The following is a 15,604-nucleotide window of genomic DNA, read 5'->3' on the forward strand; positions in this document are numbered from 1 at the left end:
ATATATATATATATACAGTATATTCACTGGATATGAGCAATCATGCACTCTGATTGGCTACTCTACTACTAAGCTATCAGCTCATATACCGTGAGTAGAGTAGAGTAGAGTAAAACAAAATGGCTGAATATGTGGCTGAACCAACTGAGGATGAAATTCAAACTCTACTCGAAAACAAAACTCCCAAAAATACAAAAAAACAACACAATATGGAATAAAAGTATTTGATGGTAAGAACATCTCATCTCATTATCTCTAGCCGCTTTATCCTGTTCTACAGGGTCGCAGGCAAGCTGGAGCCTATCCCAGCTGACTACGGGCGAAAGGCGGGGTACACCCTGGACAAGTCGCCAGGTCATCACAGGGCTGACACATAGACACAGACAACCATTCACACTCTCATTCACACCTACGCTCAATTTAGAGTCACCAGTTAACCTAACCTGCATGTCTTTGGACTGTGGGGGAAACCGGAGCACCCGGAGGAAACCCACGCGGACACGGGGAGAACATGCAAACTCCACACAGAAAGGCCCTCGTCGGCCACGGGGCTCGAACCCGGACCTTCTTGCTGTGAGGCAACAGCGCTAACCACTACACCACCGTGCCACCAAGTTTTCATTTATCGAATTTGCAAAAAATAAAAAAATGCTCTGTTTCTCAAAATCCAGTGAATATGGATAAAATAAAACAGTTATTCCACTCAATCTTGTCATACATGGCTTATAGCCAACTTGGTGCTATGCGCCTCGTCGGCCATCAGCTCATATATGACTTGATTTCGTGGAATAACTGTTTTTATATATATATATATATATATATATATATATATATATATATATATATATATATTAGCTTGTTTGATGCTGCTTATGCTACTCTGTGTTTCTTGTGAATATCATCTTCAAAATCAAACCCAGTTCCTAATGACTTTAGAATTGCTCGTAGTCGATTTGCTTATCAGTGGTCTATAAGCATTTATTTTTGCAAACTGTAGCCATTTGTATTTGTCGTTCATTTTCATGGCTCAGAAATTCAAATTCAAATGTAACCTTGCAGCTTTGTGCCATTTATTTGCAAAACAGCACACCACCTTAACAAAAAAAATTGGAGGAAAAAAGAAAAAGTTTAATTGGTATAATTAATAATTGGTATAATTAATGAAAAATGGATTTGGCACATATCAAATGTGAGAAAGAGATTTTTACTTGGTATTGGCAGACAATTCAGGATCAGGAATCAGAATCTGAAGAAGAAGAAGTAGGAGGATGAGGTTAAACTAACTAACAATATGAATTTTAGGACTTTATTACACTGATGAATCCAGTTTATTTAAGGCAGTCTGTGAAAGATTGCGAAAACATTTTTCTTTGACACCATTGTTTTCTCCTCCACGTGGGTGACCCTCAAAGAACAAATTTGCCAAGACTAGTGCATGAATGCCATTACGTCTGCACATAATGCAGTCACATGACTTCCTCAAAACTCAACTTCATGAAAGTGATTGCGTACAAACTCAGACAGAGGGAGAGATCAAAGTGGGGTGTTCATCATCCCGAGACTGGAGAGAAGGGTGAGGAATCACAAGCCCCCATGTGATTCCATAGCTGAGGAATGACTAAGCATTTAAACACAATGAGATGCCTGGGCATTATGCCATGACAGTGTTTGACTGATGCAGATTTCACACAAATGTGACAACTCAGCTGACCTAGTTTTCTCAGTGACTAGGCGTCTTCAATTACAATGTAAAAATCTACTTCAATAAATAAACAACCTGGAGAGAAGCACTGTCAGATATTGGATCTTAGAGATTCGATCTTTGGAACCATAGCTTGGATCAGCTTCCTTCTTCACTTGCCACTTGAAAATGTTCTTGAGTCAGGTCTTATCTTTTGTTTTATCTTGGCTGTATGAGCAAATGTTAGATGATAAGCAGACAAACAAACAGCACTTATGTCTCATCTCATTATCTCTAGCCGCTTTATCCTGTTCTACAGGGTCGCAGGCAAGCTGGAGCCTATCCCAGCTGACTATGGGCGAAAGGCGGGGTACACCCTGGACAAGTCGCCAGGTCATCACAGGGCTGACACATAGACACAGACAACCATTCACACTCACGGTCAATTTAGAGTCACCAGTTAACTTAACCTGCATGTCTTTGGACTGTGGGGGAAACCAGAGCACCCGGAAGAAACCCACGCGGACAACATGCAAACTCCGCACAGAAAGGCCCTTGCCGGCCACGGGGCTCGAACCCGGACCTTCTTGCTGTGAGGCAACAGCGCTAACCACTACACCACCGTGCCGCCACAGTGCTTATGTATTTAGAAAAACAAAGATCATACACATAAGATTGCACTCTGAACCCTGAGTGTATGGTGGTATTGGACATTTATTAGCACCTGGCTTTGATTTAATCTGAAGATGGTCATCAAGTACAAACAGCCAGGCACTAAGAGCACCATTAAAATACAGACATCTATCATAAATATCTGCCAAAACAAGGTAAAGTAGCAAGAAAAGTATTAAAGTATATGTAATGCTTTATTGTAATGCTTTAAAATTAATATACATCATTAGTAATGACTAAAATGAATTAATAAAGTGGGGGGGATAATATAAATTATTTGTTATTTTATTATCAAGCACAAAACTATCGATAAATCGCGGCGTCCGGATCCCGGAAAAAGGCAGCCTTGCCTCAGGGTAAATCTTGCATGATGTCACATGTGGAACCCTGGTTATCTGAGTCATTTTGGTTCATCTGACTCCGTGCTTGTTTACTCGCTGAAATTGGATATTGTTGCAGGAATCTTACAAAAATAACAATGGGAAAGCGCTGCGTTGTGTTTGGATGTTCAAATCTATATACAACAGGACATTCAGTTCACAAATTTCCAAGAAAAAACACAAATCTAACATGACAGTGGGCGAGGTTTGTGCAAATGAAATGGGCAGATTTTGTGTCGCCTACTAATAGTAAATCTGATTCATTAAGTGTTCATCACCACCAGAACGACCACATGGGAATTATTGGAGTAAAAAGACACCCATTTATTTAATAAATGACATTTGGTCTGACATTTGGACAGTTCGTCGATTCAACCTATTATTACACACACACACACACAGTGCACCAGACGCAGGATTATGAGCAACATTTACATGCTCGCGACATCTGATCTTATCATATCTGATGCACTTTAACAGGAAGAAAAATGTGTGCATGCAATCATCATCATCATCATTAATTATTTACTGAAATGTGTTAAATGCTCTCAGATTGCAATATTGCAAGACTTAATTTGTTTTTAGTTTTGTTCAGGAAAACATGATGAAAGGTAACCACTGTGTTCTGCACACTTCTCTCTCTCTATCTGTCTATCTCTCCATCTCTCATGCACTACAGAAGAAGACTATCATGAACTGAGTGAACTGGCATCTGTTTCTCGTCTTGGGGGCTCGAAAAGATAACCATTTACTCCAGAATATCCTTGATAATCATCTGCTCCTTCAGCCAACATATAAGAATCCCAATCACTATCAGAATTTTCTCCAAAACGTGATTCCATATCGAGACTGATCGAACCACTGCTGCTGTGCACATCAAAAATTGATACCTGGATTGTTGCACTTGTGACGTCATGCACCCCTTCGGGACCTTCCAGTTCAGTCTCGGCAGATTCCGTAAAAATTGGCTGATACTATTGATTTTCCATTAATTTATAACGTTTTGGATCAGCTATGGTTCGAAAACACATGGTCAATCAACATAATGACTGTTGCTTTGTACAAGGAAAAAAATGTGGTTTAGAAGCATTACATTCACTTTAAGTATGCCACAGATAATGACATCTCAGGCACACATTTACATAAAGCACTGATGTAGATTCTTACATTCCTACAGCTGACACGGTATAAGTTTCAGCAGGGGCATAAAACACCAATGAAACTGAATGTCACTCAAAACAGTTGATTAATTTTACGCTATATGCTCGGGCACCCTGTAGACCATTGACTCATGGGTGTTCAATTCTGATTAATTGAAAAAACACTACCATTCAAAAGTTTGGGGTCACTTTGAAATGTTCTTATTTTTGAAAGAAAAGCACTGTTCTTTTCAATGAAGATCACTTTAAACTAATCAGAAATACACTCTATACATTGCTAATGTGGTAAATGACTATTCTAGCTGCAAATGTCTGGTTTTTGGTGCAATATCTCCATAGGTGTATAGAGGCCCATTTCCAGCAACTATCACTCCAGTGTTCTAATGGTACAATGTGTTTGCTCATTGCCTCAGAAGGCTAATGGATGATTAGAAAACCCTTGTACAATCATGTTAGCACAGCTGAAAACAGTTGAGCTCTTTAGAGAAGCTATAAAACTGACCTTCCTTTGAGCAGACTGAGGCTACATCCACACGGCAACAAGATTTTTTTTTAAATTCGTCCACATGGGCAACGGATCAGTAAAATTTCAGGTACATATGGCAACGCAACGCTTGCTGAAAACGATGCAATACACATGCCACACCTCTACCTGTGCTGTAAGACGGTCCCATCGGAGACACCAGAACAATAGAAGAAATAGACGCATGCGCATAAACCCCTTCTTCTGTAGCATTAGCCACATAAAGTTTTGATTATTAATCAGTAGTGTAAAACGAAAGACGTGGAAAGAGGAATGAATGGGGGTAGATGGAAGCCGGTACGCCAACATTCTGATATCCTCCAGAATTCTTTAATGGTCCGGAATAAATTGAATGCTACACGTTGATGGATTACTTTGTTCTTCTACGCCCTTTTTGAGGAATGCATTGTCGGACTTAAACCAACATCTGAAGAGGTGAGATCGCTCCTTTTTTTTTCCTATTTTTGCTGGCGGGATTGTTTTTGTTTTTGGAAAGCGCACGGGCGGTGCGCGGTTTGGTACTGCTTCCGCAGTGTTTGGACTAAAGACTCTGCCCCAAGGGCTATTCTCTCTCTCTCTCTCTCTCTCTCTCTCACTTTGCACCATTACACAATAAATATTCACAGTGAAAATATTTTGTAAGCACGTTTCATGAACCAAGTTATAGGATTTGTTGACAACTCGCATTGAGTTCATTACACTTCTACCCGGCGTGAAGCACTGACAGTCATGTGGTTGTGACGTCATCGTAAACAAATCCGTTCTACTCATCCAGACGACTTCGCAACGGCGCCGTTGCCAGATTTTTCCACTCTGGAACCCGTTCTCAAAAGATTTCGTTTTGGGGCACCCAAAACGCCGGTGCCATTTGGACGCCAAGCCGAAACGATAAACAATTTTATCAGATTCACCTGAATCCGTTGCCGTGTGGACAGGGCCTGAGTTTCTGGAGCATCACATTTGTGGGGTCGATTAAATGCTCAAAATGGCCAGAAAAATGCCTGACTATATTTTCTATTCATTTTACAACTTATGGTGGTAAATAAAAGTGTGACTTTTCATGGAAAACACAAAATTGTCTGGGTGACCCCAAACTTTTGAACGGTAGTGTATGACTATGCTAACAGTCACCTAGAACACCACTAATTTGATGGTTCTTATTGTTACTGATGGTTCTCATTGATAAGAACAATCTAATATATAAGAAACAAAACACAAATGAGATGTGGCATTCTAAGAAAACACTCAGTGACCAAGGGGTGTGATGATCCTGATCCTGAATTGTCTGCCTGGGTTTATCAGCATCGGTGAGATTGCTTCTGGAGCGATTTTTCCAGACCTGAACCTGATCCGATAAAACATCTGACCAATCAGGTAATTGTTTACATGTGATGTTGTCTGAGCATGCGCTATTTTTCCTAAACATCTTTGTACAACCTTGTTGCATCATGAAGTCACGGAATACAGATTCATGGGGGGAAAAATACAAAGCACAGATCTTTTATTCACAGATATGTGATTTTCCATGAAATATCAATAGTAAATTAATAAAGTAAACATATACATGCAGGTAAGATATTTTAATTATGATCTTCGGCAGTCCAAACATTTCATTGTTTTAGACTTCTTAATTTTTTATCCATATGAACTCCGTAACCAATCTGTAATATACTGAAATGCCCATGACCAATCCTTAAATTATTAGCATCCATGATGCATCTGTATTAAAATCCGTAACCACTCCGTATTTTGTATCCTTTTTTATTCTATTTCCGTGGTCCGTGACCTATCCATATCCATATTATATCAACCACCGGACTGTGTACATGGGCTGTTTTTAAATTCCAAGCTGTACAGGATGACCCAGAATAATGTGCTACTACTTGGAAAAAAATTTCCATGGCTATTCCTAAGTTGCATGAATTTATTTCCCTGAGTGTCAGGACCAACCGATATTATAGTCGGGATTATAGTTGTGGAGTGACTGCTCTCCAGACTGGAACTAAATTCAGGCAGAGGTATAGTCAAAGTTGTAGTTATAGGTATAATTATAGTTATTGGTATTGTGGGACCGGGCCCTTAAGGTTCTGGATGAAGAAAGGTTGATACGCCGATTTCAGTTCCACAAGCAGAGTTAAACACCAGTGTGCTGTGACAAAGGGTTAAAAATAAGTCATGTGTGATTAGACCAGAGTTATACCTTTTTCTATGAAACAGCAAATGGGAATGAATTGAAAGTAGAAAATAAAGTTCTGAGTGGGGAAAAGAAGAAACATTGGAGTGTACACACTATAGGATTGGTCCGAGGACTCTTTTCAGCCAGTCGTTTGGCTGCAATGATGAACTTCTTCAGATTTAGGAGATGGGGAAGCTCTTTAATGGATTAATTTAGCCAACTACACTTGATTTTAATTCTCTAGATTTCTTGTATTCCTTGTTTCCCAATTTTGACATCAAAACAATATAAAAATATTTTTTCAGTCCAACTTTGTGCTCAGGGCGGCACGGTGGTGTAGTGGTTAGAGCTGTTGCCTCACAGCAAGAAGGTCCGGGTTCGAGCCCCATGGGCGGCGAGGGCCTTTCTGTGCAGAGTTTGCATGTTCTCCCCGTATCCGCGTGGGTTTCCTCCGGGTGCTCCGGTTTCCCCCACAGTCCAAAGACATGCAGGTTAGGTTAACTGGTGACTCTAAATTGACCGTAGGTGTGAGTGTGAATGGTTGTCTGTGTCTATGTGTCAGCCCTGTGATGACCTGGCGACTTGTCCAGGGTGTCTGTAGTCAGCTGGGATAGGCTCCAGCTTGCCTGCAACCCTGTAGAACAGGATAAAGCAGCTAGAGATAATGAGATGAGATGAGACTTTGTGCTCAAATGTATGTACACAGCTATTCATAAGTGTCATCATTATTATTCTCATTTTCTTTACCAGCTTCATGAGAAGCTTCACCTCGAAGTTACCATAAAGGCCGAGCTCCTCACCGCTTCTCCTCACTTTGAAATGAAATCTCCTTGGTTGTGGTGACAATTTATTTTTTAAGGATTTATTTTTAAGTGAAATCTACTTAATAAACAAATACACAAAGAAATTCCCACATGAGCACAGTGTGTCCAAACTTGTATCTAATAATATAGTTTTCCATCAGATTATAATGTTACATACACTACCATTCAAAAGTTTGGGGTCGCCCAGACAATTTTGTGTTTTCCATGAAAAGTCACACTTTTATTTACCACCATAAGTTGTAAAATGAATAGAAAATCTAGTCAAGACATTTTTCTGGCCATTTTGAGCATTTAATCGACCCCACAAATGTGATGCTCCAGAAACTCAATCTGCTCAAAGGAAGGTCAGTTTTATAGTTTCTCTAAAGAGCTAAACTGTTTTCAGCTGTGCTAACATGATTGTACAAGGGTTTTCTAATCATCCATTAGCCTTCTGAGGCAATGAGCAAACACATTGTACCATTAGAACACTGGAGTGAGAGTTGCTGGAAATGGGCCTCTATACACCTATGGAGATATTGCACCAAAAACCAGACATTTGCAGCTAGAATAGTCATTTACCACATTAGCAATGTATAGAGTGGATTTCTGATTAGTTTAAAGTGATCTTCATTGAAAAGAACAGTGCTTTTCTTTCAAAAATAAGGAAATTTCAAAGTGACCCCAAACTTTTGAACGGTAGTGTAGATTAAAAGTCGAGGATTTCTGCAAACCTTGACCTTCCTTCAGTTGAACCATGGTTAAATAATATTACAGCAAGAAGTTCACATTTGTGTCAATTTAGGAAGGAAGAATGTGCCCTGTAGTGAGAAACAGATAATGCACCAGTGTGACCAGCAACTAAGCCTTCATTCACGACTATGTTTCTGCTTGTACCTTAAATGTCCTTGACTAACAAGATAAAGAACCTTGTCTCACCCGCAAGATTTCCCATGTCTCATGGGACAGCCTGTTTCATCCTTCCCAAATACTATCCTGTCTCTTGTTTTCTTCTTCCCTCAGAAAAACAACATCTCTCCAAAAACATTTCGATTAAACTATTATGTAAATGTAATCTTGAGAAAACAGACCATTTCAAGAACAAAGCACAGCTGAGCTGGCCATCTGGCCCAGTTCTCGAAAATGAACGGTACACTGTACACTTAAGAGAACTGTACACTTAAGAGAAGGCACAATGAAAGAGTCTCATTTATAAATCTTTCAAGATACTTGTGTCCAGTGGTTTAGTTCATTACATTAAAGTGCTGATGACACGAACATGACTCTATGCAATTTCTTAAATAAACTAAACAACATGGCAAACATGTTAGATTTCTGTTATAATTACGTGAAAAGAAGCTGTTGTTACGCGAATATCCAACTTTTAATTGCACAGCGCAAGAAAACTGGGTCCGTGGCTCGCGGCCATGTTGTGACGTCAGCGGAAGAACACGCTGCGGTTCACTGGCTGTTCTACTCAATGGAAATGGCGCATGAAAACGCCGGTCTACTCTCTAGTGCTAGCTCTTCAACAACCAAATACTGGTACTTTAAGCAGTGATCATGATGGCATGATTTTATCTGATTTTAAATAAATGAGATTGATAATAATGTGAATGTTCACAACTAGTACATACAAACTCTGCAGCTTCTGATTCAGCAGCTGTGTCATACTCCGCAAAAACATCAGCAAGAACCTACAATATAAATGGAAATGCAATACACTAAGCTCAAATGACTTTTGGAGAGTATAATTTCTAAATTTTTTCTACATATTCTTGAAGTCGGTCATCGGGGTACTTGCTACCGTTCCCTAACAACGCATGGCAAAGGGTAAATTGTAGTGTTGCTACGAGTACTTGCTAAAGCCTCCGGTGGAAGATCCTCGATGTGCTGATAAAACATACAGTTCTATATAACACACAAGTGTCACGATAATCACAAAACAGATGCAAATTGTTAAAATACCTAATTTTTAAGCAATCATGTATTGATCTCTTCCGAATAGAATCTATGATAGCCTACCCTCTTTACCCTTTGCCTCTCGTTGCTAGGCGGCAGTTACATGAAAGCCGCAAGCTTTCACAAGCAAATACATGACTGATATCACGCCGACTTTATGATTACATTTATGATTATCATGAATGTGTACTCTATGATGTGTACTCTATGAGCGTTCTGGAGCGAGTCACTTCCAAGATGGCCGCGCAGACCGCATGGTTACTATTTTTAGCATCATGTCGGAGCACTCTATAGCTCTACGTACCTTTATCTTATGTCGTTTCTCAATACATGTTCTGACAGTTGGACTGTCTTTGGAGGAGTCGCCTTGTCCCAGGCGACTGCTGGATCCGGCATAGCTACTAGTAGACCCCCTCCGGAATACTGTAGGCACTGCTGATGGTAGTAACACACGTTTGTGCTGAACTGCACACCCAAGAGATTCTTTTAAGCTGGGAAGGGTGTCAAAACAATCCAAATCGAAGTGTTCAGAGCACAGGACGGATGTTGGTGAGGGCTCCCACTTGTCACGAGTGCGCCTGACTTGCCTCACCCACTTCGCATGCAGCTCAGGATCTCTGGGAAACTTGAATAAACTTATCCCATCCTTGTGGGTTTTGGAGCAAAAGCCGGCAACACAACGCAAAGGCATAATAACTATATATATATATATATATATAAAATGTATAATAATGTATAATAAAAATACTAATAATGATAAACTGAACACCTGCCGCATCAACAACAAACTGGTAAGTTAGGAGGAAGATTCTTTCGCTGACGTTATATAGCTCCTCCTTCTCTTTCGTCTCCTGGGTGCTGCAGCCCCGTCAAATTTGCCCAAATAGCCGCGTTTTTTATCATAACTTGTAAAATAGGCGCCTTCGTGAATTAATATATGGATCATCGGGAATTACTTTTTATGTTATAAAACATCGCCAAAGATGTCAAAAACGTGTCATCAGCACTTTAATGCTGATTTCCTTCATACTCATTGATAAATGCCAATCACCTGTAAAGTCACAAGAATGTTCAAGGAACTCATTTACATTTAGCGACACCCACAAATCTCCAAAAGGCCCTGATCACACTACAACTCGCGATGGGTTTGCGAGTACTTGGCGATGAAAAATTGGTAGCATCGCCACTAATCATGCAATGTACAGCGAATGTTCTCCGAAGTTCACAAGTGGTTTTTGGTTTGTCTCCGCCTCGTGAGTGGCCAAAAATATCGCAAAAAAAGTTTCAGTGCATGCATTAAAATTTGGTGGCGATGTTTTCGGCGTCAAACTAAGCAGCGAATGTTCACAGATGGGTTTGGGAATACTTCCCGAAGTCCGGGGAAGCATCGACACCACGACAACTCATTTTCATCGATAACCCATCGCAAAGCACTGTGAGCTGTAGTGTGACCGTAGCTTAAAAGGTAATACTGACACAGAGCTGAAAGTGACAAAATGGCAACTAAATGGTGAAAAAAGTGTCTCCATAGTGCCTCATATGCTAAATCATCCAGTAATGGAAGCACGTCGGTAATCAGAGACACACTCTATCTTTTCCTTCTGTTGTAGAGCATAATTATTTTTGTGAAAATTAAATACTTAGTCTTTATTCATCTTCATTTATGGGTTTATTTTGGCTTGCTTCCCTTCAAGTCATTAGGAAACTTATTTGATCTTTAAGTTTGTGAACCCATTAGAATTTAGAATATACACACACACAAAGTGGTGCTTGAAAGTTTGTGAACCCTTTAGAATTTTCTATATTTCTGCATAAATATGACCTAAAACATCATCAGATTTTCACACAAGTCCTAAAAGTAGATAAAGAGAACCCAGTTCAACAAATGAGACAAAAATATTATACTTGGTCATTTATTTATTGAGGAAAATGATCCAATACTACATATCTGTGAGTGGCAAAAGTATGTGAACCTTTGCTTTCAGTATCTGGTGTGACCTCCTTGTGCAGCAATAACTGCAACTAAACGTTTCTGGTAACTGCTGATCAGTCCTGCACACCAGCTTGGAGGAATTTTAGCCCATTCCTCCGTACAGAACAGTTTCAACTCTGGGATGTTGGTGGGTTTCCTCACATGAACTGCTTGCTTCAGGTCCTTCCACAACATTTCGATTGGATTAAGGTCAGGACTTTGACTTGGCCATTCCAAAACATTAACTTTATTCTTCTTTAACCATTCTTTGGTAGAACGACTTGTGTGCTTAGGGTCATTGTCTTGCTGCATGACTCACCTTCTCTTGAGATTCAGTTCATGGACAGATGTCCTGACATTTTCCTTTAAAATTTGCTGGTATAATTCAGAATTCATTGTTCCATCAATGATGGCAAGCCATCCTGGCCCAGATGCAGCAAAACAGGCCCAAACCATGATGCTACCGGCACCATGTTTCACAGATGGGATAAGGTTCTTATGCTGGAATGCAGTGTTTTCCATTCTCCAAACATAACACTCATTTAAACCAAAAAGTTCTATTTTGGTCTCATCCGTCCACAAAACATTTTTCCAATAGCCTTCTAGCTTGTCCACGTGATCTTTAACAAACTGCAGATGAGCATCAATGTTCTTTTTGGAGAGCAGTGGCTTTCTCCTTGCAACCCTGCCATGCACACCATTGTTGTTCAGTGTTCTCCTGATGGTGGACTCATGAACATTAACATTAGCCAATGTGAGAGAGGCCTTCAGTTGCTTAGAAGTTATCCTGGGGTTCTTTGTGACCTCGCCGACTATTACACACCATGCTCTAAGAGTGATCTTTGTTGGTCGACCACTCCTGAGGAGGGTAACAATGGTCTTGAATTTTCTCCATTTGTACACAGTCTGTCTGATTGTGGATTGGTGGAGTCCAAACTCTTTAGAGATGGTTTTGTAACCTTTTCCAGCCTGATGAGCATCAGCAACACTTTTTCTGAGGTCCTCAGAAATCTCCTTTGTTTGTGCCATGATACACTTCCACAAACATGTGTTGTGAAGATCAGACTTTGATAGATCCCTGTTCTTTAAATAAAACAGCTCACACCTGATTGTCATCCCATTGATTGAAAACACCTGACTCTAATTTCACCTTCAAATTAACTGCTAATCCTAGAGGTTCACATACTTTTGCCACTCACAGATATGTAATATTGAATCATTTTCCTCAATAAATAAATGACCAAGTATAATATTTTTGTCTCATTTGTTGAACTGGGTTCTCTTTATCTACTTTTAGGACTTGTGTGAAAATCTGATGATGTTTTAGGTCATATTTATGCAGAAATATAGAAAATTCTAAAGGGTTCACAAACTTTCAAGCAACACTGTATATTGACATTTAAATCTGAACTGCATCTCGTCTAAATAACAAACACGGTACACAGAAAAGTTGCAACACTTTTGTTCAAACCAAAAAACACTAAACTTACACTTTTGTCATCTGTCCTCTTGTGTAATTTACACTTTGTTGAGATGATGTGTGCTCAGTCTATCAACTTTCAGTTTCTCCTCCGAACATACTTTAGTGGAAAAATAATGATCGAGTAAATAATACACTTCCTTCACATTCATTACACCTGTGTCTGGTGACCTATTATGAAAATGTCCCCAAAATGGAAGAGAATATATTAGCCTATTGGGGCTCGAAACAAGGAGGCGTGTCATGCTGTGTGACACGTGGCATGCCTGTTGCTGATTGGCTGCATGAACCTACGGCACTGGGCTTGTTTCAGTTAGCTCACAGCCTTGCTTCATATCATTCTGTGCATTTTTTTTTTGTATGGCCATTAATGGTGTTTATACACTCAATCCTCTTTAAAATGTTTGTCAACCATAGATAAGATGATGTGGATACCCAAAATATGAAACCTTATACTGATTTTTATTTGACCTTTGAAAGATGGGGGGGTTAGCCCTGCTAGCCTATTGATACAAGATGCGCCTGATGATATGCATGTAAAATTACAGAAAAGCCAGCAATATGATTGGATGACAATTAATCGAGGTTTACATTACTGAGCTTCTTTATGCATAAGTTTACTCAGGAGGTCTTGTGGGATATGAATCTCCTGTGTACGATTCCATCCATCCATTATCTGTAGCTGCTTATCCTGTACAGAGTCGCAGGCAAGCTGAAGCCTATGCCAGCTGACTATGGGCGAAAGGCGGGGTACACCCTGGACAAGTCACCAGATCATCGCAGGGCTGATACATAGAGACAAACAACCATTCACGCTCACACCGGTCAATTTACAGCCACCAATTAGCCTAACCTGCATGTCTTTGGACTGTGGAGGAAACCGGAGCACCCGGAGGAAGCCCACACAGACACGGGGAGAACATGCAAACTCCACACAGAAAGGCCCTGGTCGGCCGCTGGGCTCAAACCCAGGACCTTCTTGCTGTGAGGTGACAGTGCTAACCACTACACCACCGTGTCACCCTGTGTATGATTCTAGTCCTGTGAATGATTAATGAGTAAATTCATTCATATCCAGCTTTAAAAATCAAGTCTAATAATTTCATTCCTCCTCAATCAGGTACTGTTAAATAAATTACCGTTCCCAGTCTGAGGAATATGAAAATCAGCCTTCAGTGCCCAAGCAGCTTTCCATTACCATGAAAAGCAAAGTGATGAAACAAAAAGCACCAACTTACTGAATGCTGCCACTGCCAGGATAAGTGTCACCATGATGGAGATCCATGATACCCATAACGCCTTCTTCCTGTAACTCTGAGCTTCATGGGGCTTCAGCCGCATACTGCTCTCCAACAGACCTGTCAGAAGAGGTGAAAAAAAAAATCCATTGAAAATAAGATGCTGAGGAAATTACTAGGGCTTATTCACAATCCACTGGTCCATGATTGAGCCAAGACGATCTAAATTACTGCAAAGCGGGGCGTGAAGTATAAACCCAGAGGGAAAAAAACACGTCAAGAGCAAAATGTATCTGTTAAATCAATTGTGTGATCAGTTACAAGACTGTTGATTTGGGCTTGTGCCTAAAAAAAGAAAGTTGTTCCCTCTGCAAAGGAAACCAGGTATCTCATGTTTGAGGGTGCTCCTCAGTAGCATTTTTTATGGATATGTCATACATTTTTCACTTATATTTTATGCATCAGGCGGCACGGTGGTGTAGTGGTTAGCGCTGTCGCCTCACAGCAAGAAGGTCCGGGTTCGAGCCCCGTGGCCGGCGAGGGCCTTTCTGTGCGGAGTTTGCATGTTCTCCCCGTGTCCGCATGGGTTTCCTCCGGGTGCTCCGGTTTCCCCCACAGTCCAAAGACATGCAGGTTAGGTTAACTGGCGACTCTAAATTGACCGTAGGTGTGAATGGTTGTCTGTGTCTATGTGTCAGCCCTGTGATGACCTGGCAACTTGTCCAGGGTGTACCCCGCCTTTCGCCCGTAGTCAGCTGGGATAGGCTCCAGCTTGCCTGCGACCCTGTAGAACAGGATAAAGCGGCTAGAGATAATGAGATGAGATGAGATTTTACGCATCTTGTTGTCCTTGGGATAAAATGAGCTGAACATTGACAAAATGAGAGACTATTATCTGGTACATACACAAAATATATTTATTATATAGATATTTATGAAGTGTATATATGGTACGTAGTATATATATTTATTTTTGTAATTATATATTTATATAGATATTCATGAAGTGTATATATGGTATATATTTTTATAGGTGTATTAATGTAGTTAGGATTTCGGGGTAGTTAAAAAGGGGTGGGAAATTTAAAAAAGTATTGTACTTCTTCCCACTCCTTTTTCGAACAATGTGCAGTGTTTTGTAATGTCTTAGCTCTTTATGTTATTTTATTTTTTAATTTCTCGTTTTCTTTCTTTTGTATGTACAAATAGTTACATACATTTTTTAATACATGTTTGAAATAAATAAATTCATTCATTCATTCATTCATTCATTCATTCATTCATTCATTCAAAAGTAAGTCAAGCCCATAAATTCTAACAATGGAAAAGTTGTTGAGTAGAAATTCAGTTATCTAATACAGCTCCACTTTTAGTCAAACTTCAACATGACTAAACATGGTTTTACCAGACCACCAACATGGTTTACCAACATGGTTTTACCAGACCAGAACAGAAAAGTTAAGAAAAAAATTCACTTACAGCAAAAGCAACAATCCATCTGTTTAGTCCAAGTTGGTTCCATCATGGAAAGATATATCTCGAGATGTGAATTTCAAG

At 40.0% G+C, this 15,604-nt stretch overlaps 1 protein-coding gene across 2 annotated transcripts in view; it reads right to left on the minus strand.

The window, feature by feature from the left end:
• tmem163a (transmembrane protein 163a) overlaps positions 1–15,604 on the minus strand; it is a 115,414-nt gene that overhangs the window by 88,800 nt on the left and 11,010 nt on the right. Inside the window, exons 1-2 of one of the 2 annotated variants that reach the window (XM_060928626.1) lie at positions 15,527–15,554; positions 14,048–14,167 (exon numbers count right to left, since the gene is read on the minus strand). In XM_060928626.1, the coding sequence (XP_060784609.1) occupies positions 14,048–14,167; positions 15,527–15,545 (139 nt within the window). In that variant the 5' untranslated portion in view covers positions 15,546–15,554. Of the gene's footprint in view, positions 1–14,047; positions 14,168–15,526; positions 15,555–15,604 lie in introns of those variants that run through there. The other variant, XM_060928625.1, reaches the window with a different exon arrangement.

The sequence above is a fragment of the Neoarius graeffei genome, chromosome 9 (genome assembly GCF_027579695.1).
Source record: "Neoarius graeffei isolate fNeoGra1 chromosome 9, fNeoGra1.pri, whole genome shotgun sequence".
Taxonomy (NCBI): Eukaryota; Metazoa; Chordata; class Actinopteri; order Siluriformes; family Ariidae; genus Neoarius; species Neoarius graeffei.